The following is a 21366-nucleotide window of genomic DNA, read 5'->3' as shown; positions in this document are numbered from 1 at the left end:
CATGGCCTTTCCCTGTTCTCTTTACCAAAGTGTGATGGTCCCTTTCCCTGCAGCTCTAGCCAGCCAGTAGAGAAGACGCCTTCTGGGAGAGGCAGTCCAGGATGGCGGTGAGAACACATTCTGCCCAAATAAAGCACTCTGGGGAGAAAAGTAGCTTAGTCACAGTGTCTAAACCTGGTCTGCAGCCGTGCTCCAGAGGGAGTAACGGTCTGTGCCCGAGAACCAACCACGTGGGGTGGAGGAGAGGCTTGGGCATTGTCCACCATGGGCACCTCTCTCTGTCCCAGACTGACTCAAGAAGGCAGCTCTGCCGTACGTGTTTGGTGGAACTGGCAAGTTAGGGGTCCTGGGGAGTTTTGGAGAAACATGCTGGCAAAGCTAAGGAGTGAAAACGTTTTGGCCATCTCTATAGTCGGGTGGGTGACTGTCACCAGTTTCCTCAAGGGACAGTGATAGCAGACCGGAGTTGTTCACTTTTGGCGGTTTGGGGGCAGCGGGGGCTTGGGCAGCCTGGGTTTGCAGATGCAGTCTCGGGCCTCCAAAATCAGCCTGCGGTTGGTTAAAACTGCGCTACTGCCAGGGAAGTGCCACATGCTCTGACCTTTTCACTGACCCCACCTCACCCTGCTTTCCTTCCCAGTAAACAGACCTGTCTCTTCCTTTGAGTTCGCTCAAGTAATAGCTTCTTGGTTTCTATTATGTAGGTATCACATGGCTAGAGACTTTCTTCTCCCTTTGCCAAGAGAAGAGGGGACAAATTTGGTTGTGAAGTAAACAAGCAAGACAACATGGCTAAAACTCACCAGGGGCTGGCAGAGCCCTGTCGGGCTTTGGAATACCATACAATTTGTCACACACACAAACGCGGGCCTGTGTCAGGTAGCTAGCTCTTGGTCCTTTAGAGAGCAGAGGTCTCAGCTTCATGCCTCAGCTTTAGTGGGTTGCTAACACCTGACCCGTGGTGTAGCCTTGATTGCTGGTGCTGGATGCAGAAGAAAGCAGGTTAAAAGGCCAAAAGTAAAAGCGCTATATTCTAGACAGGAACTCAGCTGAGCCACTGGCTGTGTCCCTAAACTCTGCTGGCAGCTCTTGGGAGTGCCTACGGGTCTCTGGGGTGGAGATGAGGACCTCCAGCAGGAAAGCAAAGTTCTGGTTGACTTGACAACGTGCCTTTAGGGAAGAGCCCTGAGAGGCTTGAGACATCAGCCCTATTTCTTACTATACCAGGGCTTAAGATTGGAGTCACTTAGGAAGAAATCTGTACAATACTAGGAAACCAATGAGGAGGCAAACTTTTCTTCACTTTTTTTTTTTTTTTTTTGCCTCAGGTTGATTTTTTTTTTTTTTTTAAAGCAACCCTTCAGAGAGGACCCGAACCCCCAGGTGGAGGTGCTTATGCCTGCAGTTAAATTGTTCTCTCTGGAGCAGTCTGAAATCAACCAGTGCCTTGACCACCTGACTTACCCTTACTAGTGCTGGCCAAGGCCTGAGAGAAGTTCACAGAACCTGCTGTGTCTTAAGAGCCAAAGGAAGGAAGTGGTTGAGAAGAGGGTCCAAGGAAGAGGAGGAGGAAGGTCACACAGTAGGCGTGGCTCTTTACTAAAACTCTGTATTTCCTTTTGGGAACAGAGAACACCTATCCCTGAAGAGCGGACAAGTCAAGAGTTGAAGTGTCTTCTCCAGGTTTCCATCTGGGAATGCTAGGAGGTGTAGTATTCTGGGTTCTGAGCACCCACTCTGTGAAGGATCAGCCCAAAGAAGTTTGGGACTTAAGGGGCAAGGCACCTCTGGCCTGTGTGTGACCCAGGCATTTCTCGAAGATCTGCAGGAAGCCCTGTGTTGTGCCTTCAGGTCACCCCTACCTCGCTTGCTCTGAACAAGATAAGGGCCACTCCTGGCATTATGAGCTACCCCAGGATGGTGGAGCTGTGGTCAGCTGCCCGTCCCCCCCCCCCCCCCCCATAGACTTGCTTAGATACCCTGCAGGTGTTGCCACAGCTCAAGTACAAACAGACAAATAAACACATTTAACACCTCCTTTGTTAAGGTTTTCTGTTGTGAACATGCTTGTTCTCTCATGAGTACCAGCTTTAGCCCAGTGAGCAGTACATGCCCAGGCACCTTACCCTGTTCATTTTAAATCTCCAAGGTCCCTAAAAGCCACCTCCTTCATTGTCCTTGTGGACAAGCATGTATTCTCCATGCAGGATACACTGAGCCTCAGCCTCCACTTCACAGCTGTCTCAAAACATCTGGCTGTCACCTGTGTTGCCTTGCCCCAGCTGGGGTAATGGGCCAGGCCAGGAGAGTGGCATGGCCCACAGAACCTAGAGTTCCTGGCCTTTTGGGGGTTCATTTCTCTTACTGGGGCTTCTGCTGTCCCTCAGCTCTGACAATGAGCCTTTTGGGACATGGTGACAACTGCTGTATGACTGGTTTCCCTCTCTGGTCTCCAATGGTGCTGGCTTCATTTGCCCTATGACCTCACTAGAGACCAGTGATGACAGCATTAGTAATTCTTTAAAGAGTCCCTCCCAGCTCAAGGATGCCTCCACATTGCCCCCTAGCTTGGGCAGTGCTAGTCAAAGCCATTCAAGCCAACAAGCCAAAGCTTGGTACCTGTGACCACATTCCCCACAGAAGCACCTTTCTTCCAGTGGTTCCACCTCAGCAGCAGGGCAAGAGGCTGAGGCACTCTCTCTTACCTTGCACCTGAGAAACAGGTAAGCCAGTTAAGAGCATCCTCCTAACCCATCATGTTCCCTTGCAGCATTGCAAAAATTCTTCCGTCTGGGGATTCAATGTCCCTCACAAAAGCTCTAGTTACTGGGCAGAGGCCTGTTCCTTTGACACATCAGCCACAAATAACCAAAGGAAGAACCAGAATTCACAAACATTGGGTCAAGTTCAAGAATTAGCCCAGAGAAGCTTCCTGTCACCCTCCATTCCGACACCTGGCCTCTAGTGTCCCTGGGAGTTTGAGGCAGCTCAGTCTCCAACTGAGCATTCCTGGGCTGCCACATTAAGGCTGCGAGGCTGAACAAGAGGGGGAGCCTGCGTGGATATGTGAGAACGAGGCCCCTTGGCACCAATATTACACTGTTCTTCCCCATGACTACAAGACCACACAACTGCTAGACTACCGGCTCGCAAAAAGACCTCAAGATCGGGCACCTTGTCCAACAGCTATACCTCAAGTGGATGAACACGCACGTTTAGGGCAAGAGAACAAAAACTCCAAAACTACCACAGCTGCTGGTTATAGACCTTAGGCTCACCCCTTTCCTTTGCATGGGCTTTGCTCAGCCAGGCAAGGTAGGGTCCAGAGGCAAATTGAAGCCCACCTGCTCTCAGCCAAGGTTAAAAATGTGAACGCAGTCCTGACTCAGCCCAAAGAGCTGAGGGACTGAGAGCGGACAATCCATCAGAACTCTGAGCTACACCAGTGCCGCAAAGATGGCGCATTTGTGTGCAGTGGGGAAAAACTTGATTAAACCAAGACTCTGAACAGGATTAAAAATCCATCCTCTGACAAAGGCTTTACTGACAACTTTCCATACAGTTAGTCAAAAAATAAAAAAATACAGAACACAGCAGACAGTATCTTGTACACTAGAAATCAATGTGACAGGAGTCCCTTTGCTCATCGCTGTAAAAAAACCCTCAAAAATCTAAGAACTTAGTGTTGGTAGGGGTCAGGACTCTGGTCCCCCACCAAATGAACCAAAATAACCCAGCAGAGAATTCAAACCAAGGGAGTAGGAGGTGGGGAATCAGATTTTAAAATGACTGCTTTTGTGACACAAATGCGGAGCTGGAAACAGGTCTGGGCTAGGCAGTGTCTCTTACTATAACTATCACCATGTGTTCTTCTTCTAGCTTGCCCAATGTCCTCAGTGCTGACTGGAGGTACTGCTGTGAAAAGTCACAGGGCGGGAAGGCATAGAGCATGCCCGTGCTGTCTCTGCCCTTGGAACCACCCACCGGCAGGCTGATCACCCCCGCGGCCTGCTTCTGTTTCAAGTAGGAGACCAGGTTCCTGAGAAGCCGCCTCTGTAGGCCTGGCTCCACCGTGGGCATCCCCTCAGTGCCAGGCCCGCTGGGGGTTGCCTGGGTGGCTAGAAGCACTGCATAGCCATTGGGGCTCCCCTGCTTGATGCGCCGTGTGACCTCATCGAGCTTGGGCTGGTCCAGTCGCAGGCGCTGGGCGATCTTCAACTGGGTCAGCTTGCTCCCAGAAGTGTGATCTTTGAGGAGGCCGGTGATAACCCCTTGGTCCCCCTCTAGGATGTGCATAGATGTCGGGAAGCAACTGTTTTTCAACACTAGGAGCCCATTCCAACCCAGCTGCAGTGTCTGGGCATACTCAGAAAGATTCTTGAGCTTTTTGGTCTCGTGTTTTGGCTCTTCCAGAGGCTTGGGCTCAGCCTCAGAGGTCCGATGATTGCGCTCGCTCTCTCGTGTCTTCTTCCCGTGGGAAGAGTCTGGAGCCTCATGGTGGTGGTGGTGACTCCGCTCCTCAGCCCCATGTCTGCTGTTGCTGAGAGAATTGCTGCTTGACTCCTTGGTCCCGTCACTGGCGTGGTTCTCTTTACGGCTGCGCTCAGGAGTGCGATCAGAGCCCCGGTCCACCTGCTGCCCACCACCCTTGGTCCTGCTCCGTTCCTCGTAAGGAGAGTGGGTTGTCCTCCCGCGGTCACTGGAAAGGCTCCTCCGCTTCCGCCTCTCCTCCCAGGGCTTGGGCAGGCCCCGGTCCCCATCTCCCCAGCGTTCCCCACTCCGGCTGCGCACCGAGCGGCTGTAGCCCTCCAAGCTGTTTCGCCGGTCAGAGCTTTTACTAGGGCTGGTCCAGTCCCCTTCCAAAAAGGTCCGGTCTCGGTCTGAGTACAGGAGGTGTGGGGGGGTCCTATCCCGCACGCGCAGGTCAGCATCCAGGTTTCGGTGCCGGGTATATCCATCCGGCAGCAGCTCATAATGCACGGGGAGGGGTGAGGGCTGGTACTGCTGGGGATATCGAGTCTCCTCTGCTTTGGCAAAATCCACGCGCAGCCTTCGGTCTGGACCACCCAAGGGAAAGCCCCTCATTTTTGCACAGGCAGCCTGGGCTGCATCCAAGCTCTCATACTGGATGTAAGCAAAGCTATCTCCCTTGACGTGATCAATGGTTCGAATGCTCCCAAAGCGATCAAACTCCCGGGCCAGAGCGGCCAATGAGGTGTTAGGTCCCAGGCCACCCACCCATAGGCGAGTGGTGGGGTTGGCCTTGCCATAGCCTATCTTAATGGGGTTGCGGCCAATCACCCGGCCTGACATGGCCACCTTAGCCCTGTGGGCCATGTCTAAGTTCTGGAACTTGAGGAAGGCATACGCACCGCCCTGGCCACGGGCAGGTCTCTTGATGACCACCTCCTCGATGATGCCGTACTTCTCGAAGGCCCGCCGCAACTCCACCTCAGACACGCTGTGGTCCAGGTTCCCGATGAAGAGGTTGCGCGTGGCGCGCTGGTCGTCCTCAGGCATCAGGTCCTCCTCGCACACGGCCGGGTAGCCGTAGGGACGCCCGCGATCGTCGTAAAGCCCGTAGTAGTCCAGGGCCCGCTCCCGGGATAGTCCCACTGCGGCAGCGGCGGCAGCATCCAGGGCAAAGGCTGCGGCAGCGTGGCGAGCACGGGGCTCCCGCAGCGGCGGGGCGGCTACGGGGGACAGCGAGCGCTGCTTATATTGGTAGCCACTGTGCAGTGGCAGGTAGCCTAGCGGGTCCGCGGGGGCGGGGGGACCTGGGGGCGGCGTGGAGGCGGCAGCGCTGCTGCTGCTGCTTCGCCGGCTGCTCCCACCGCCGCCACCACTGCCGCCGCCGCCGCCGCCGCCGCCGCGCAGGTACACGGGCTCCACCTTGAGCGGCCGGTCGTAGAGCAGCAGCTGGCGGGCCAGGGCGTGCTGGCGGGCCTCGCGTGCGTCCTGCGGATGCCGGAAGTTCACGTAGGCCACGCGGCCCAGCTCTGGCGTGTGCGACAGGCGCAGGCTGATCTCACCGAAGCGCTTGAACTGATGGAAGAGCCGGTCCTCGAGGTGCTCGGCGGGCAGCGCAGGGCTCAGGCTGCTGATGAGCAGCGTCTTGTACTCAGGTGCGGCCGCCGACGAGCCGGGACCCGCGGGCTCGGTCCCGGGCGGCGGCGGAGGTGGCGGCAGCGGAGACGCGCGGGGCGAAGCACCTGAAGCGCCTGGGTCCCCGGAGGCCTTGCCGCCGCGTCCCCCGCCGCCGGCGCCCGAGCCCGAGGAGCGGCCGCTGCTCGCACGGTGATTCGCGTCCCCGGCGCCGCGGCCGTCGCGATGCCCACCCCCGCCGCCCCCGCTACCGCGGGGTTTGTCGCGGGCCCGCGTTGGAACGGGATGCTTGGCGCCGCCCGAGGCCTTGTGCGCTGCCCGCCGCCCGCCCGCCTCCGCCTCCCGTTCGCGCTCCCGTGGCCGCTTGGCCGACGATGACGAGCCGCGCCCGCTTGGGCTCGAGTCTCGCTCGCTCTGCCTCTTCATGGCGCCGGCGCAGCGGGCGGGCGGGCGGCCCGCAGGCCCCTCACAGCGGCGGCGGCGGCGGCCGAGGAGGCAGCGCCCCCGGCGCCGCCATCTTGGACAAAAGGACTCGGCGCGGCGGTGGCAGCGGGGCGGGGTGGGAGCAGCGCCCAGGGGCCGGGCGTCGCGTTATCAGGCTGCGCCGGACTGTCACGTGACCCGGCGGCGGGCGGGGCGAGAGCTGCGCCGGCATACGTCATCGGACGGCGCCTCTCCGTGCCACGTGACCCCGGGTGGTCTTGAAAGTGAGCTCTGACGCCACCCCGCGGCCAAGGCTCTGGGCTACGCGGAAATTCATGGCCCTCCTGAGAGCCAGGCTGGCTTGCACTGACTCTGACCCCCGTGGGCTGCGGGCCCTGGGTGTCCCACGACGCGTGGAGTAGGAGTGGCAGCGTCTGTGGGCGCCGGGCTCCCGGGTCTTAACCCAGTGGCTCTTTACGTGGCCTCCCCCAAATCCCCACCACGGCCGTCTCCCGACTAGGGTCCAGAATGGACAGGCGCGAGAACCTCCGTAGGCCCCGTCCAGGACCCACCGCCCACAGAACAGGCATCCTCAGCGTTCTGGTATCCTATGCAGTGATTGCCGTAAAGGCCGCGAGGCCATGGGCTCTGAATGCACAAGGCCAGACCTGGCAGGCGAGCCAGCAAACCTGCCGTTTACCAAGTGGGAATAGGCTCCTTGGCGCCACTGGGCCTACCCTCTGCTGCAGCCACCTGAGCAGACAGTGGGCTGTAAGGACAGGGCCACGGAGCCATGGGTGAAGACAAAGCCAAATCCAGTAGTTACCACAGCTTGCCACGCTTACCTCTGGCTGACCAGTGCCCTTCTGTTCACCTCCAGGCGAGATGTGGGGCCAGTGGGGTGGGTGGAATGAATTCTGCCCAGGCGCCCAAGCCCCCTCAGGATGGCTTCATTCCCCTGAGAGCTGTTGGAAGCATTGCAGAACCTGACCCAACTTCAGCAAGGCAACTGTGGGGTGGGTTAAAGCCTACCAGCTCCTCCTCCTCCCACAACCATAAATAAACCACTCCTGGAACAGCTGAGGCAGGTGCAAGGGGGAAAGCTTACACGAAAACACCTGTAACATTGCCAGAACTGACCTACACTTCCAGAAGAGACGAGTTAACCCTTTATCATAGATAACCTCGGGGGTCAGCCCTACAGTGGGAGCGGTTGTTGTTTTCCCTGTTCTTGTGTTCAGTGTGGCCTATAGGCCATGGCCATCCATCTCCTAAGGCTTCTGCCTTTAGCTGTGGATTTTCCCAGTGCCTGTAAGGGGCTCAGGACACTGCACTTGTCAGATCCGAACAGCTCATTCTCCAAAACAAGGAAGTCTTGGCCTGAGAAGTGGCTCAGCCTTGCTTTCCTCTTAGACGTGGTGTTGCAGATGTGCAAAATGTGGGGCCACTGCATTAGTGGATGCCACTGCAGGCTGTGACAAGGCCTGTGTAGGCAAACTGAATTTAGCAACTGTATAAATAAACTGCAAAAAAGGAAGACTGAAGTCTTTCTTGGAAAAGCACAACTGGTCTTTCCCTTCAGGTGGTCTCTGCAGGCCCGAGAAGCAGAGGGGTGTCCACCAAGCCACAGCTTACACTGACAACTGGGTTCCCCAAGAGCCAACCCCAGAAGTAACTAAAAAAAACAGACTCTGGAGACACTGGGGACAAGACCTCAACTATTTTAGACTTATCTTGGGTAAACAAAGGCAAAAGGCAAGCTCTCACTGACTCTTTGTATAAACCGACCCCTGCATATCTCACAAAACCCCAATTAGGCATCAGAGGCTTGGGACTGACCCCACACCACAAACTCGGATGACCAAGTAGATGGCCAGATCTGGATGGTGCTTGGTGGAGGAAGCCAGCCTAAGAGCATCTTTAGAAATGTGATGGTACTGAACACAGGCAGCTACTGAAGTCATCGTTCCAGAAAACCATACTAAACATACCCTCAGTCCTGCTCGGACCCAGCCCTGATATAAGCCCCTCCCTTGCACACCAGATTCAACCCCCTGTGCTCTGCCAAGAGGCTGTTCGGCCTCCAGCTCCCCAGGTGGGACTTCCACTCCAAGTCACCTCGGGGTGAGGCATGGGACCCAGTCTTCTCCCGGGCTTGCCTCCAGTCCTGCACGAGCCCCCATGTCTCAGCCCGTGTCCTGCCTGGCATCTCCGGCACTGGCGGCCAAGGGGCAGATGTGAAGATAGCAGACAACTCTTGTGAACTGGAAAGCATAAACTGCTGGGATCTTCGTTAGGGCTGAAATCCTATTTCAGATTCACTTTAATTCTCCAGGGACAGCTAGAAATGTTCTTCCTTTAATAAAAAATTCCCAAACACACTTTGAAGTCCTAGAGTAAACCAGCAACAGAACAAAGTGAACCCCCCAGGGGGCGCTGTAGAGCCAGCATCGGCAGGAGAGCTCCAGGCTTCACACCTGACATTGTCAGGAGCCTGCCTAAAAAATAAATTACAAAAAGGCTGCAGGGAAGACGCAAGTGGAATGCTTTCCCCACAGGTGCAGCAGGGGGCGGGCAGACTACAAATCAGTCCGTGAACCGGCTGCCTTGGGGGCATATTTAGGCATCAGTTCATTAATCTTCCGGATGTAGTCAGACTTCTCCGCACAGCCTTTGCACGTCTCCCCCCAGTCGTCCAGGATCTTCTTGAGTTCTTTAACCCGGAGCTTCTTCAGGTCCACTGTGCTCAGATCAATCTGCTTGTCTGGAGGAGAGAGTAGGGAGAGCTCGTGGGAGCGGCCACGGACCCTCATAGTCCTGGGATGGGTCACCCCAGCACAGCCTCCCATCCGCTAAAACAAGCAGTCCTACTGGTCTGAGAGGGACAGACGTTTCCAGACACCTGCAGGTGTGTGTCTGTGCCCACTGCCCTGAACTGGGGTAACTGGCCTGGGCCCTTTCACCTGAAGGCTGGTCTCACGCTGGCAGCATCCACCCAGACATGCAGTATTGCCAAGGACAGGGATGGGGGCTACATGGTTCTTACAGGAGAAACCTTACAGGAGAAATGTGGTTCCCACTCCAAGTGCCTTAAAAAATAGTCACAGTAGAGGTCAAGTCACTGTAGAATGACAGCTCCACAGTGACAGAGCAGAGAGACCCCCTAGCTCCAATTTCCCAACACAGGCCCTGGTCAAGAGCTTACTCTCTCCACAACCACTTGTGACCACAGAGAGACCTTGAGCCAACAGCCTGTCAGGTCACGGTCAGGAGACTGGGCATCCTTGACACAAGTGGACAAACACAGGCCCTTGGACACTCAAGTCACAGTAAAATATGCTGGTGCTGCTTAAACTTTACAGACAAGGACAACTATTCCTGGTCCTGTTTCTGAGGCCTGCTTTTCCCCACCAGTGATGTCGGCAAGAGAGATGCTGTAGCAGCTGGAACTCCTGGCCTGCCTGTCCGCACACAGCATTTCTCTTCAAAATGAGGAAGATTGCTGGGCCTTCAGAGCTTATGGCCAGGAAAGGTCAGGCCACATCCCTTCTCTGCTCAAAATCCCATGTTCCCAACTTGACTCAGATTAAAGATCTGAAGCCAAATCTTCACCAATCTGCAAGGCCCTCTGTGCCCTGTCTACCCGCCATGCCTCTGGCTGCCTCTGCACTGCCTGTTTGCTCAGCCTGGAATGTTCTCCCTTTAGCTGTTCCCCTTGGCTAATCCACCGCCTGCCTCCAAAGTATGTTGAATGTCACCTCCTCAGTGAGCCCTATTCAGACCTCCACCCATGAGGCCAGATCCACCCTGCCCCTCACTTAGCACAGTCTACCCGGCTATAAAACTCACGAGGCTCTCGTTTCTCACCTGCCTCTCCCAGCTACAAAGTTGACTCCTAATGCCTGAGCTCAGAGGGTCCGTGTCTGTTAAATAAGGTTTAGCCACACTCACCATACTTTAGCTCACAGATCTGGCTGTCCTTCTTTTTGAGCTTCTCACAGACCTTCTCCACAGGGATGTGGTGGGCCAGGGGCTTCGACACCTCGTTGATGATCTTAGTGGCAGCGTCATCTGTGGCCCCAATGTAGTAGCACTGCAGCAAGAAAGGACAATGACCTTCAGGAGGTTTCCCTTGAAAGCCTTCTCCTCCACAACACACTGATATCTCAAAACATCTCTTTGCCAGGACCCCCTTTCCCCACGCCCTCTCTGTACCAGCGGTCAGATTCAGTCAGCGTAAACCCTGGGCTCTTAATACATGCTCAGTCCCAGAGCTGACAACCTCCAAATAAGTTTAAGAGTCGCCAGGATTCAGACTTTTAAAAAAAAAGACACACAGGGGCGCCTGGGTGGCTCAGTCGGTTAAGCGTCTGACTTCGGCTCAGGTCAAGGTCTCACAGTTCGTGAGTTCGAGCCGCGCATCTGGCTCTGTGCTGACAGCTTAGAGCCTGGGGCCTGCTTCCAATTCTGTGTCTCCCTCTCTCTCTGCTCCTCCCCCGTTCATGCTCTCTCTCTCCTTCAAAAATAAATAAAAACATTTAAAAAATTAAAAAATAAATAAATAAAAATAAAAAAAGACAAACCAGCGATTGCCAGGGAAATTAAAGCTACAAAAATCATCATTTCATTAGGGCTCTTGTCCCAATTCAGCACTGGCGTACCCTGTGCCCACTTTGTTATCTTGTGTCCTTGCACGTGGCCTCTGAACACTCACATGGTTGTTCCCTCTTCCTGGGATGCTCTTCCCTCCTGCCTTGCAATGACAACTCTTCCTCAGAGAGATTCTTGACTATTTTGCCTAAATCAGCATCTCCCCTCTCTGCCAGAGCACTGTGGTCTATTTTCTGCTGGACACTCATCCCACTGCTGTCATTTGTTTGCCTGTCATTTCTCCCCACTGATACTCCCAGTGCCCAGCACCCAGTACGTGCTCATTCAATACTAACAGGGTAACAGAACCTCACAACTGCAGAATTCATGAAAACACTGGAGACTGGAGTCCCACACTAGCATACTAACAGAACAGTTAACCTCCTGAACAGGCTAGTGGGCAGGGCCAGCCAGGGAGGGTAACCAGCTACTCACCAACCGATTCTCTTTGCCTCTTGCTTCCCGGCAGAATTTTATAAGCTCTTTTTCAACAGAGGATGGTGAGAATGTGACATCTCGATCTTTGAGGTCCTGATAAAATCTTCCCAGATAAGAGATACAGACTGGAAAAGAGAGGGAAGGGAGATGCTCAGCAATCACCAAGGTGCACCCCAATCCACCAGGAGGGAACTCCGTCATCAATTTAAATAGCAGACAAGGTGAGAGATGAGTTTTTCCATCACCGGGTTTTCTCAGGTGCCCACGGGTGGGCAGAACCCACCTCCGGGTTGCTGGGGTCCCTTGGTACACCTAGGGCACATGGGGAACGAGCATCACCCAGTGACCCACACATGGCTCCTCCCTGCTCCTTCCATAAAGTTTAAGCCGAGATTGAACACGTGTCCTTGGGATGGACTCACTGTGACCTCAGAAGAGGCCAAACCGGAGGGCGAAGACAAAAACAATCCAAATGCTTCTCATTTCCAAATACAACATCGAACCCGAGGTGCGGCTTCGCAGGCCCACCGGCCCCAGAATGGTGCCCATGGCCGGCCCTGGGGACTCCCGACCTGGGCCAGGGAGAGCCTCTGCCCAGTGATGGGAAAGGAAAGAAACTCCGGCGTTATCTCAATTTCAAGCCAAGTTTTCTGCACGATCTAGTCCCAACTTTTTCTTGTTGGACCAGTTTCCTAGGCCCAGGAACTGTTTTCTAGGCCGGCGTCCGCCCCTCTTCGGGCGGACCCCGCTGGGACGGCCGCCGCCCCCGCCCGTTCCAGCCCCGGCCTCTCGGCCGTTCGGTGGTTTGGGTGGGTTCAGAGCCGCCGCCAGGCCGGCCTCGGTGCGCGGACCCCGGCCCCGCCGCACCTTCGCAGTCGCCTGGCCGCAGAGCCCGGCCGCCCGGCAACACGCTCAGAGCCAGCGCCACCGCCAGCCCCTGCGTGGCCCACATCCTCCTCCTCCTCCACCGCCGCCGCCGCCGCCGCTGCCGGACTGAACCGCGCCCGCCGTGAGGAGCTGCCTCCGGGTCCCGGCCGCGCGCCGTAGTTCCCCATTGGCGGGCGGACCCCGCGCCCTCCCACACGCCGCACTCTCATTGGTCCACGCGCCCGGGAGCCCAGACGGGCCGCTCCACGCTGCCCTTTCTTATTGGCTGGTAGCTTCGCCCGCCCTTGGCCCTAGACAGTTGTCGGCCGCTGATTGAACCAGGGGGGCCGGCAGGAAGCGGCCGCGAAGGCGGCGGAAGGGGTCCGGGCCGCCATCTTGAGTAGGGGCAGCAGCTGTGACAGAGGCGGGGCGCCGCGGACTGGTGTGGGGTTCGGCTTCAGCTTTGCGCCAGACTTGTCCCGAGTAGTCCGTGCTCTGGGACCCACGTCTGCCCGAAAAACCCCTCCCCGCCCCGGGGCCCCAAGGGCAGGCAGGGAGAGCAGACCGCTGCAGGCCAGGTTTCGGGGAGGTTCTTTTCTTTTTTTCAAACGATACCGTGGGCGGAGGATCCAGGCTTCGGGAACGTCTGCGGAAGCTCTTGCGCCCGCGAGGCTGAATGTCCGCATCAGGCCGGAACCCGTCCTGTAGGAGCTAACTGGACGCCGGCCGGGGTGGACAGAAGCTGGGCTGGAGGATTTCTCATTGGAAGAGCCCCCTCCGAGCGGCCGTCCTAGGCCTCGGGGAGCGCCTGGCCTCCTTAGGTGCAGTGGCTGTACGATCCGAGCCGGCCCGCCTCAGCGGGGAGCTAAAGGACTGGCCCGCCGCCTCCGGCTTTCCCACCGAGCCTCAGGATCCCTGGCTGCCGGGGGCGCCTCCTGGGTGGGGGCCCGCGAGTCAGCCGACGAGCACTTGAGGGGGTTTCCTCTTTGGCTGCCCTCCCTTCCAAGTGCAGGGCTTGGCTGGCTGGCTGAAGGCAGGGCGTGGAAAAGGCTGGCTCCGTGCTGAGAGGTTTCTATGGGGCTAAAGGGCTTGGAGCCCAGCGACAAGGGATGGAGAGGGGCACTTGGGCTGCTCCCATTCAGTGAATTCAGTGGGTCAGTATCAGGTATTCATCTTTAATTCACATCACAGCAGTCAAAGGAGTGGGGAAAGGGGGAGAATCAAGTGGCAGATATTTACATCTAAAATTCACATTACTTGTTGGATTTAGAACATGCTACCACAATATATACAGTAAAATACCTTTTGGGACACTAGTACAAATTGTTTTTCCTCTTAACTGCTTTCTGGTACAGGTATAAGATAATTTTTAAACCACTTTTTTAAACATAAATACACAAAAAAAATGGTTAGAAGTTTTCTTATTTTAAATAAGCACAGAATGCCAGAGGTTAAAAACACATTTATAGGGCTGAATACCAATTGGACATCACACTCTATACATTTTTTGCTCAAATTCCTGTACAAATACACAGCATTCAAATAGGTATTTACAAATAAGCTTGAACGAATGAAAATCAGTATTTCACAATCTTTTCAGAGGATTCTCATTTCTGGCCTCCCACTTCCCCTCAGACTGGCCGTTCTCCAACAAAAGGGTTTTGGATTATGTCCTTTCATCCAGTTAGGGAAAATGGAAAGGGAAGACAAACCTAGCTTACCTTACATAAAAAAGCAAGGCCAAACGAACCCACAACCCACACTGCCCTCCCTACCCTCCTGTGCTACAAGGTGGAGAAGGTCGATGTTCTTATGTGATGACTGCCTTGTCCAGGGATTGAGGTTCAGAAGTGCCCTAAAATCTAAAGATGCCCTTCTACCTAAAATTCAAATCCAGAGCTAGCCCCCAACTCTCTAACACTTGTGAACACCACATACTCTACGCCTGCCCTCTGAGGTCAGGGTTGCCATGACTCACCCACTCTACCTAGAGCTATCCTTATAATTATCAGAAACGACCCACACTGGTGGGAGACACCCCCAGATGCCCTGAAGGTAATGTGGCCCTCCATCTACCCATTTGGTTACTTGCTGGCATTTCCTGTTCAATAAGCTGGCATTTGTTTACAAGAAAAGAACACCTTGGCTGGCCTTGTCTGTTTGGAAAGGTGGGCTGTGGGGGAAAGGATGGACGTCTAGGGCCCAGGGCCTGGCCAGAAGAGGAACTAGGGGAGAACACATCTGCTCAATAAGGAGAAGGCAGCCTTGTGACCATCAAAGTTGTGAACTTATGCAAATGAAAAAAAAATTTTTGTAGACTTTTTTTTTTAAGTAACTTAGAAGCACCCTGGTAAAATACTATTACCACCCCACCTTATCCCCCCCCCCCCCAAATAATAAACCAAGAGAAAAATCCGTGCCCTGACCTGAAAAAGTTTCCTATAAAGATACCGTTGCGCTCTGCCCAAAAGACTGGGAAGGCTGGAGAAACTGCCCTCCTGCCCACCCTGAACCCTGAGTGGTGGTCCCCGTGGGCTTGGAGGGAGGGGGGGGGGCGGTGAGCTACAGTTGGCCACTTGAGAGAGGATAATTCAACCTGTGTGGCTCTCTGCTTCCAAAGGAGGGGCTTCCTCCCACCCTCTTTACCTAGAAGCTTGCTGAACCTTACCACGAGTCCTCAGGGCTGGAAGCCTGGCTGGGCAGCCAGCCCCACTGCTCAGAGGTAGTGCTGAAAATCCCTGATTCAGGAACTGGATGACAGGCATTCTGGCCACTTCTGAAAGAGGATTTCTGGCCCCTGCCACACCCCAGCCTCGCTCTATACCAGCTTGTCTCTCAACACTTGGCCTCCTGGGCCATGGGGAAGAAGGTTGCTAGGGCCTCTGGCTCCACACCCCCACACAAGCGCCAGGGGGCAGAGGGTGGGAGATAACCTTTGCAGATCCATTCATCAAGGGGGCTCCTGCAGGGCATGAGGTGTATGGAGAATGTAAGGGAGCAAATGGTCAAATAAAAGCGATGGAAAAATCCAAGGTAGAGTGAGAGACAGGGCTGGCCCATGGAAGCTTGGCAGTGTGCCCTGGGCATGCAGTTAGGCCAGGTCACATGCCTGAGCTGGCAGGTTGGCTCAAGCAGCCCCTCAGTCTCGCACTCCTGGATGGAAGAGTGGGCAGGTGGGTAGGCATTTGTGCAAAACGGCTTGTAGCTCCCTTGTCCACCTGTGACATGTAGTCCACGTGGTCCTTGCGATCCCTGAATACAACCATGAGTTCTTCTGTCCACACAGCAACAGAAGAAGTCCCTAGTGCAATTTCCATTCTTCTGTGCATCTCTGCCCTGGAGGGAGGGCCTGGAGCTCCTACCCCTGGGCCCTGCAAAGCTGCAAAGCAATTCTCTCTGTGCAATATCTCCATATAGCTCCACGTGGTCTGGAACTGCAGGAGGAAGAAAGCATCTACTGCACAAAGGAAAGAAAGGAAAACCCATAGAATGGAAACGTAGAAAATGAAATAAAAAGAGAAGCCACAACCCTTCATGCTGCTGCGGCCTCTGTACATGGCAACACACAAGTTCACGGCAGTAGAACGTAGACTCGGGGTGGTTCTCTCCTGAGTGCCAGGCCTCTCTGGCTCCCTGGCGAGGGGACTTGCTTTTCAGACCTGGAGTGGATGGGCAAGCTGCTCACAGAGGGCGGCGTCCCAGCCGCCTCCTTGCCCCTCACTGTTCCCCTCGGCCGTGTTCCCAGGCCATGCGGGCCTGCTCTTCCTTGGCGCTCCCTGGGGGCAGCGAGGCCTTGCGGTGCAGGCCCCGAGGCCTGTCAGCATCTTCACGTAGCAGCACGCCTTCATCGTGCTCCAGGGCTGGCAGGCGGGTGTGGTAGGGCTTGGGTGGCAGCGCAGGTGGGTCCATGGGGTCCTGAGGGATGACACACCCCGGTGCTGAGTGGCTTCGGCATGGCTGGGCCTTGATGGAGTCCAGAACGGCGGACTCAGAGAGGCTGTAGTGGACAGGGAGGTAGGGTGGCTCAAGATCTTCATCTGCATTCCAGGCCTGGCTCGGCATGGAGTCCATGGTGTCAGTTCGAGGTGGGACCTCTGAGGAGTGCCCAAAGTTACTCTCGCTCAGGGAGGACACGCCGCTGCTGGCACTGCCAGACAGTGTAGAGTTGCTGCCGTCCAGACCTGACTGGGGGCTTGTGGGGGAGGCTGGGATAGGGTGGAGAGGAGACTGCAAAGGAAAGGGTGGGCATATTAGAATCCCTTTCTCCAGACAGGTAGGCTGGCCCCCTAGGTGAAGAGAGGACCAAGTACCCGCACATATTGGCTACACATTTGTTTCTTCAGCAGCTGCCTCCCAGCAAGCCAGTGGAACCCCAGAATCAGCTACATTTCTGTGGACAAAAATGGCCCTGGCCTGGCTGGTAGGCATTTATATCCCATGTGGCTCGGGGGTGCTGACAGAAGGGCTGGGTGGGCAGGCCAGTGCAGAGAGCAGGAAGAACCCCAGGGGACATGGGCCAGATGAATGCATTCTGTTGCTAAAATCTGTGACAGAGTCTGTCTTTTCCAACATGCAGAAAAGGAGTTTTCATAAGGCTTTGCTGCCTCCTGTTTCTTGCTTTTGACTGGCCTCTAGTGTAAAATGCTCTCTGATCTACCATGGAAATGTTTTTTCACTTCTTGAACTATAGTGCATCGATACCTAGTGGTGTCAGCAGGGAGCCCCCAAGCCCCTCACTGCCCCTTGCTGACACATTCAGGGTACTCGTGTGTTGCTGTCCCCAGAACCCTCTGACCTCCCTGTCCCCATCGCATTGATTGCAGGACACATGGGTCATCTGCATCACAAGTGTGGCTCTGGCCACCCCCAGCTTCTGCCAGGCTGGTTGCTCTGGGACAGAGGAGCACGGAAGGGCTGTGGTTCTTTTTGTAGACCCAGGAGATTCCAGAGCAGACAAGAAGATTCCTTTCACACTTTTGTGGGGTTGTTGCTTCAATACATTACCTTGCGCAGAGTCCGGGCAGGCAGGGCCGGGGGGGTGTCACCCAGGGGGTGGTGGAAGGCGTCAAAGTGTAGGGAGTAATGACCTGCAAAGGGAATAGAACAAGAGCCTTAGCTGGGGCTTTCTTAGGCTGTGTGCTGGCACATCTTCCAACTGCATGGCTGTGGGAAGAGTCTCCTAGGCACCCCTCAGCATTGAAGGTCACAGAAAAACCTCTTTTTTCACTGAAGTTCTCCAAAACAGGCTGCTGGAGTAAAAGGCACCTGTGCCACACAGAAGGTCAAGAAGGTCAAGTACGGCCGAGCCCATGGAACGGTGGGCCACAGGCAGTTGTAGCTCTCCGACAGGCTGGTGAGGAGCCGGCCAGCACAGTCTGTTCCATTGTCTTCAGCCCCCCTGGTTGGGAAGGCCTTCCTGAGCTCACCTGCTGTACCTGGAAACCTCACGACCCCAAAGCCCAGCAAGCTTCTTCCTGTGGTGGGGATATTTCTTCCTTGGCTGAGTCAGCCTAGAGAACGGCCCATCTTCTTAGTCTCGAGGGCTGCTACCCTCGCCTCTGAGTCGAGTCTGAAACCAGGGGCTATCTGGGGGACCCGCTGGAGGTCTTCTTACCATGCAGCAGGCTTCGGGGAGGCACTGGGGGGGCCAGGATGCGCCCCATGTGGGCAGACAGGAAGGGCTGGGCCTCTCGGGCTCCGCTATCCAGGCTCCAGCTGCTGGGGGCTGCTGGCACTGCTGAAGGGTGGAAACAGATGGCATGAAGGGAGGTTACTTCTGAGCCATCCTCAGGGAGAAGCCCATCTTACAGCCTATGGCTTCTCCAGGTGTGCACTGTGTAGCCAGCACATGTGTGAGTGGCATGCCAGCCCCCCAAAAACACTGGCCACGTGAGACACTGTGGCCCATGGGGGAGAGTGACCAAGGACAGAAGCTGCTTAAGAGGATAGCAGCAGAGTGGACTGACGTCTGAAGAGTACTCAGGGTGAGGCTAGCTGAGAGACAGTGCAGCAAGGAGTGAACATCTGCAGCCTCCGGGATTTGTCAGAAGAGGACAGAGAACAGAAGTGAGCAGAGCAGAGTGGAACGGGCTGATGGGACAGAATGCAGACAGAATGCAGGCCACAGAGCTCCTCACCGTAGCCAAGTCAGGGCTCTCCAACTGCCCTGGCCTAACAGGAAAAGCAGGGAGCACAGGGGGCGGGAGGCACAGACTGCCCCATCCTAGAGCTAGTGCACAGCCAGGGTGTGGGCAGGAGTTGCCCCCCAAAAGGCCTCTGGTAACATACAAGCTGTTCCCACCCTACTGCTTCTCTGCCTACTGACTGGATTTGGGATGCACAAAGGGTTTTCAGGCAAGGACTGGTGTGCCTGCTGGAGGGAAGAGTATACAGCCCAAGAGTTGTGGCTCAGGTCTGGTTCCACCCGTGGCTTCCCAAGAAAAGGGAGGGCTGTGGGAATGAGGGTGCTTTTAGGCTTGCAGAGAGGCCCAGTTCCTGGCATCCACATGCTATGGATGCAGGGTAGAGCGGGCCTTGGACAAAGGGAAACAGAGTGTCCATCTATGCCAAGGAAGGAGGCCAGCACCAGAATGCTGGTCCGTTCACACCTCTCCCCCAGCCACAGCTGAGGTGAGCAACTTTGCAGGAGAGGAGAGGAAAGGAAGAATGGCTGGATCTTGGGCTAGAAGGTGCCACTCTGCAGAAACAGCAGGGGACATATAAATACTGTTGGCCAACTCCTGGAGACCAAATACCACTGACAAGAAATGTGTCTTTTCTCTAATGGAGCTAGGCAAACATAATCTCCCTTTTGGGCTATCAGCAGCAGGGAAGCAGCTCACAATTCAGAGACCTAGCCCCTAGCTTTGTTCTGAGGCAGTTATAACTCAAGTGTGCCCGAAGAGGCTGGGGTTTGTGCTCTTCCAGCGCCAGGTACTGAGTGGGAAATGCTAGCGCCTAAAGGAATAGAGAGGTTCTGGAAAGGAAGGAGCTGGGGTCTAGCCTTCAAGGAGGATGTGGCCAGGAGGGGCTGGGCCCATGTGGTCCAGGGATAAGATAGTTATGCCCTTCTCCTTCCTTCCCATTAGTGAGGAACTCAAGGGCTTGCAGTAGAACACAAGGTAGAACTCTACTACCTGAACAGCCTCAGTTCTAAGGACTGCTCAGTCTCATGGGATGGCTGATGGCAGGTGGCTGGTGGGAGGGCGTGGCAGTGATTGGGTGGGCAGGCACTCGGCTGTTGCCTAAAGGGAGGAAAGAATTCTGAATCTGATGAGCACCAGGTGGATTCCACCAGAAGGCCTCCTTGGAGAGCCTGAGGCAACCGAAGAACAAGATAGGCCCATTCTCACACAGACTCTCCTCAAGATGGGGCATGAGCTTCTAGGTCCTCATCACTGAAACTTGCTCTCTCCAAAGAGAAAAGTTCTAAAAAAAAAAAAAAAAAGCCCCCAAATTTCAGGAATTAAGAAGCTTGGAGGTGGGTCTGGGCAGCTTCCCCAAAGGAGTCCTGGCAGCCCAAGCTCTCACTGCAGGGCCACAGATATTCACCCACAAGAACCCACAGGAACTTGCGGGCAGTGAGGTTATGGGGCAAAAAAGCTGGCAGGCTGCAGGGCTTTTCAAAGGGTGCCTGCCTGAGCCACTCCAGTGATCCAGAACCATCTAGTTCACCCTATAGACTGATGTTGATGAGCAATGAGGCCCATGAACCTCTGCCATGTGATACAAATGCACTGGGGCTAGTGGAAAGTCTAAGATGGAGTGACTTATCCTGGGAGAAGGGGGCAATCCCTACTGTGGCCTGGCCATTTCTTGCTCTGTCTCTGTGAACGGAGGCCCAGCACTGGCCTGAGAGTCACTGCCTTGCAAAGAGAGATGACAAGTGAGAAGCAGAGTCCTTGTGGGACTCAGGATCCTGATGACAAGAGAATGGTGATAAGTATGTATAGCTTCTGCCCTGGAGGATCCAGGAAGAGACTTAGGGAGCCACTACTCTGGCCTGTGTGTTTCCACTAGGCAAATGTCTTATTTGCTGCCCACAAAACACTGGCACTGTGGCATGGACATGCTTGCTGTGGCCTCAGCCTCTTTCCTTCCCACACTTGGGGATGGGCATGTCCAGCTTCTTGCTGCAGCCTGGTCTGAGGCCTGGTGTTCTTCTTTGTCCGGTTGGCATAGGGTCCTGGTCTGGCCACCAGCACCCACTTGAGCTCTGAGCTCTTCTGTGCTCTTGGCTAGTTTTCAGATGGCCCCACATCTCAGGTGAAGAAAAGATACTGTGGATTTTGGCCCCTGAGGCCAAAATGGCACTCTATTTTGTGGGAATAGGTGCAAGGTCCAGGTAAGCCGCATGTTTTTGGGATGTGCAGGCTTGAGGCTAGGAAGTCATCTTCGGCGGGAATCTCCATATCCTTTGTGGTTGAGCACCTGGTACCTATGCCTACCAGCCACTGAGGTTGTGGACCCAGTGTCTGGTCTCCTTAAAGAAGACACAGAGGCATGTCCTCTGTGGTGAGCAAGGGAGGAACAATGACAGTGGGGACAGTAGACAGCACTTGGTGAGGAGGTGCAATGAGAACATGATGACAGCTTTGGAGGTACAGGTTCTGATGGGACAGCAACTTGTATTCCTGGGGACTGAATTTGCCCTAAGCTCCACCAGATGAAGGAGAGGGAGGGGAAACTACAGGGAGAGGGGCTGATACGGGGCCAGGTTCTGGGTGGCAGGTGGTCTAGCATAATCCTCATATAGGTATTGCTTTGTGTTAAAATTAAGTCAGATCTCCATGTGTGAGGCTTTGGGCCAGGGTCATGTAGGGTCCAAGTCTGGTTCTTCCATTAGCTTGTTGCAGCGGGACACAGGGTAAAACTCCACTATCC

The 21366-nt window shown here is 55.2% G+C and overlaps 3 protein-coding genes across 5 annotated transcripts in view; all 3 read right to left on the bottom strand.

Moving 5' to 3' along the window:
• Positions 1 to 3513: 3513 nt before the first annotated feature.
• RBM15B (RNA binding motif protein 15B) lies at positions 3514 to 6699 on the bottom strand. The gene has a single exon (XM_047832239.1). It carries the CDS (start codon positions 6529 to 6531, stop codon positions 3832 to 3834), a length of 2700 nt encoding a protein of 899 aa, XP_047688195.1. The 5' UTR covers positions 6532 to 6699; the 3' UTR covers positions 3514 to 3831.
• A 2165-nt stretch (positions 6700 to 8864) lies between these two features.
• MANF (mesencephalic astrocyte derived neurotrophic factor) lies at positions 8865 to 13169 on the bottom strand. The gene is made up of 5 exons (XM_047829503.1): positions 12801 to 13169; positions 12484 to 12706; positions 11614 to 11741; positions 10480 to 10621; positions 8865 to 9292 (listed from the first exon to the last, which is right to left on the bottom strand). The coding sequence occupies exons 1-5, from the start codon at positions 13167 to 13169 to the stop codon at positions 9108 to 9110; spliced, it is 1047 nt and encodes a 348-aa protein (XP_047685459.1). The 3' UTR covers positions 8865 to 9107.
• Positions 13170 to 14623: 1454 nt separating this feature from the next.
• DOCK3 (dedicator of cytokinesis 3) overlaps positions 14624 to 21366 on the bottom strand; it is a 580531-nt gene continuing 573788 nt past the window's right edge. For all 3 annotated transcript variants that reach the window (XM_047849906.1, XM_047849909.1, XM_047849907.1), the window contains 3 exons: positions 18098 to 18220; positions 17488 to 17570; positions 14624 to 16710 (listed from right to left, as the gene is read on the bottom strand). In XM_047849906.1, the coding sequence (XP_047705862.1) occupies positions 16201 to 16710; positions 17488 to 17570; positions 18098 to 18220 (716 nt within the window). In that variant the 3' untranslated portion in view covers positions 14624 to 16200. The remainder of the gene's footprint in view (positions 16711 to 17487; positions 17571 to 18097; positions 18221 to 21366) is intronic.

This window comes from Prionailurus viverrinus, chromosome A2 (genome assembly GCF_022837055.1).
Source record: "Prionailurus viverrinus isolate Anna chromosome A2, UM_Priviv_1.0, whole genome shotgun sequence".
Lineage (NCBI taxonomy): Eukaryota > Metazoa > Chordata > Mammalia > Carnivora > Felidae > Prionailurus > Prionailurus viverrinus.
This window is presented reverse-complemented; position numbering and strand designations above follow the sequence as displayed.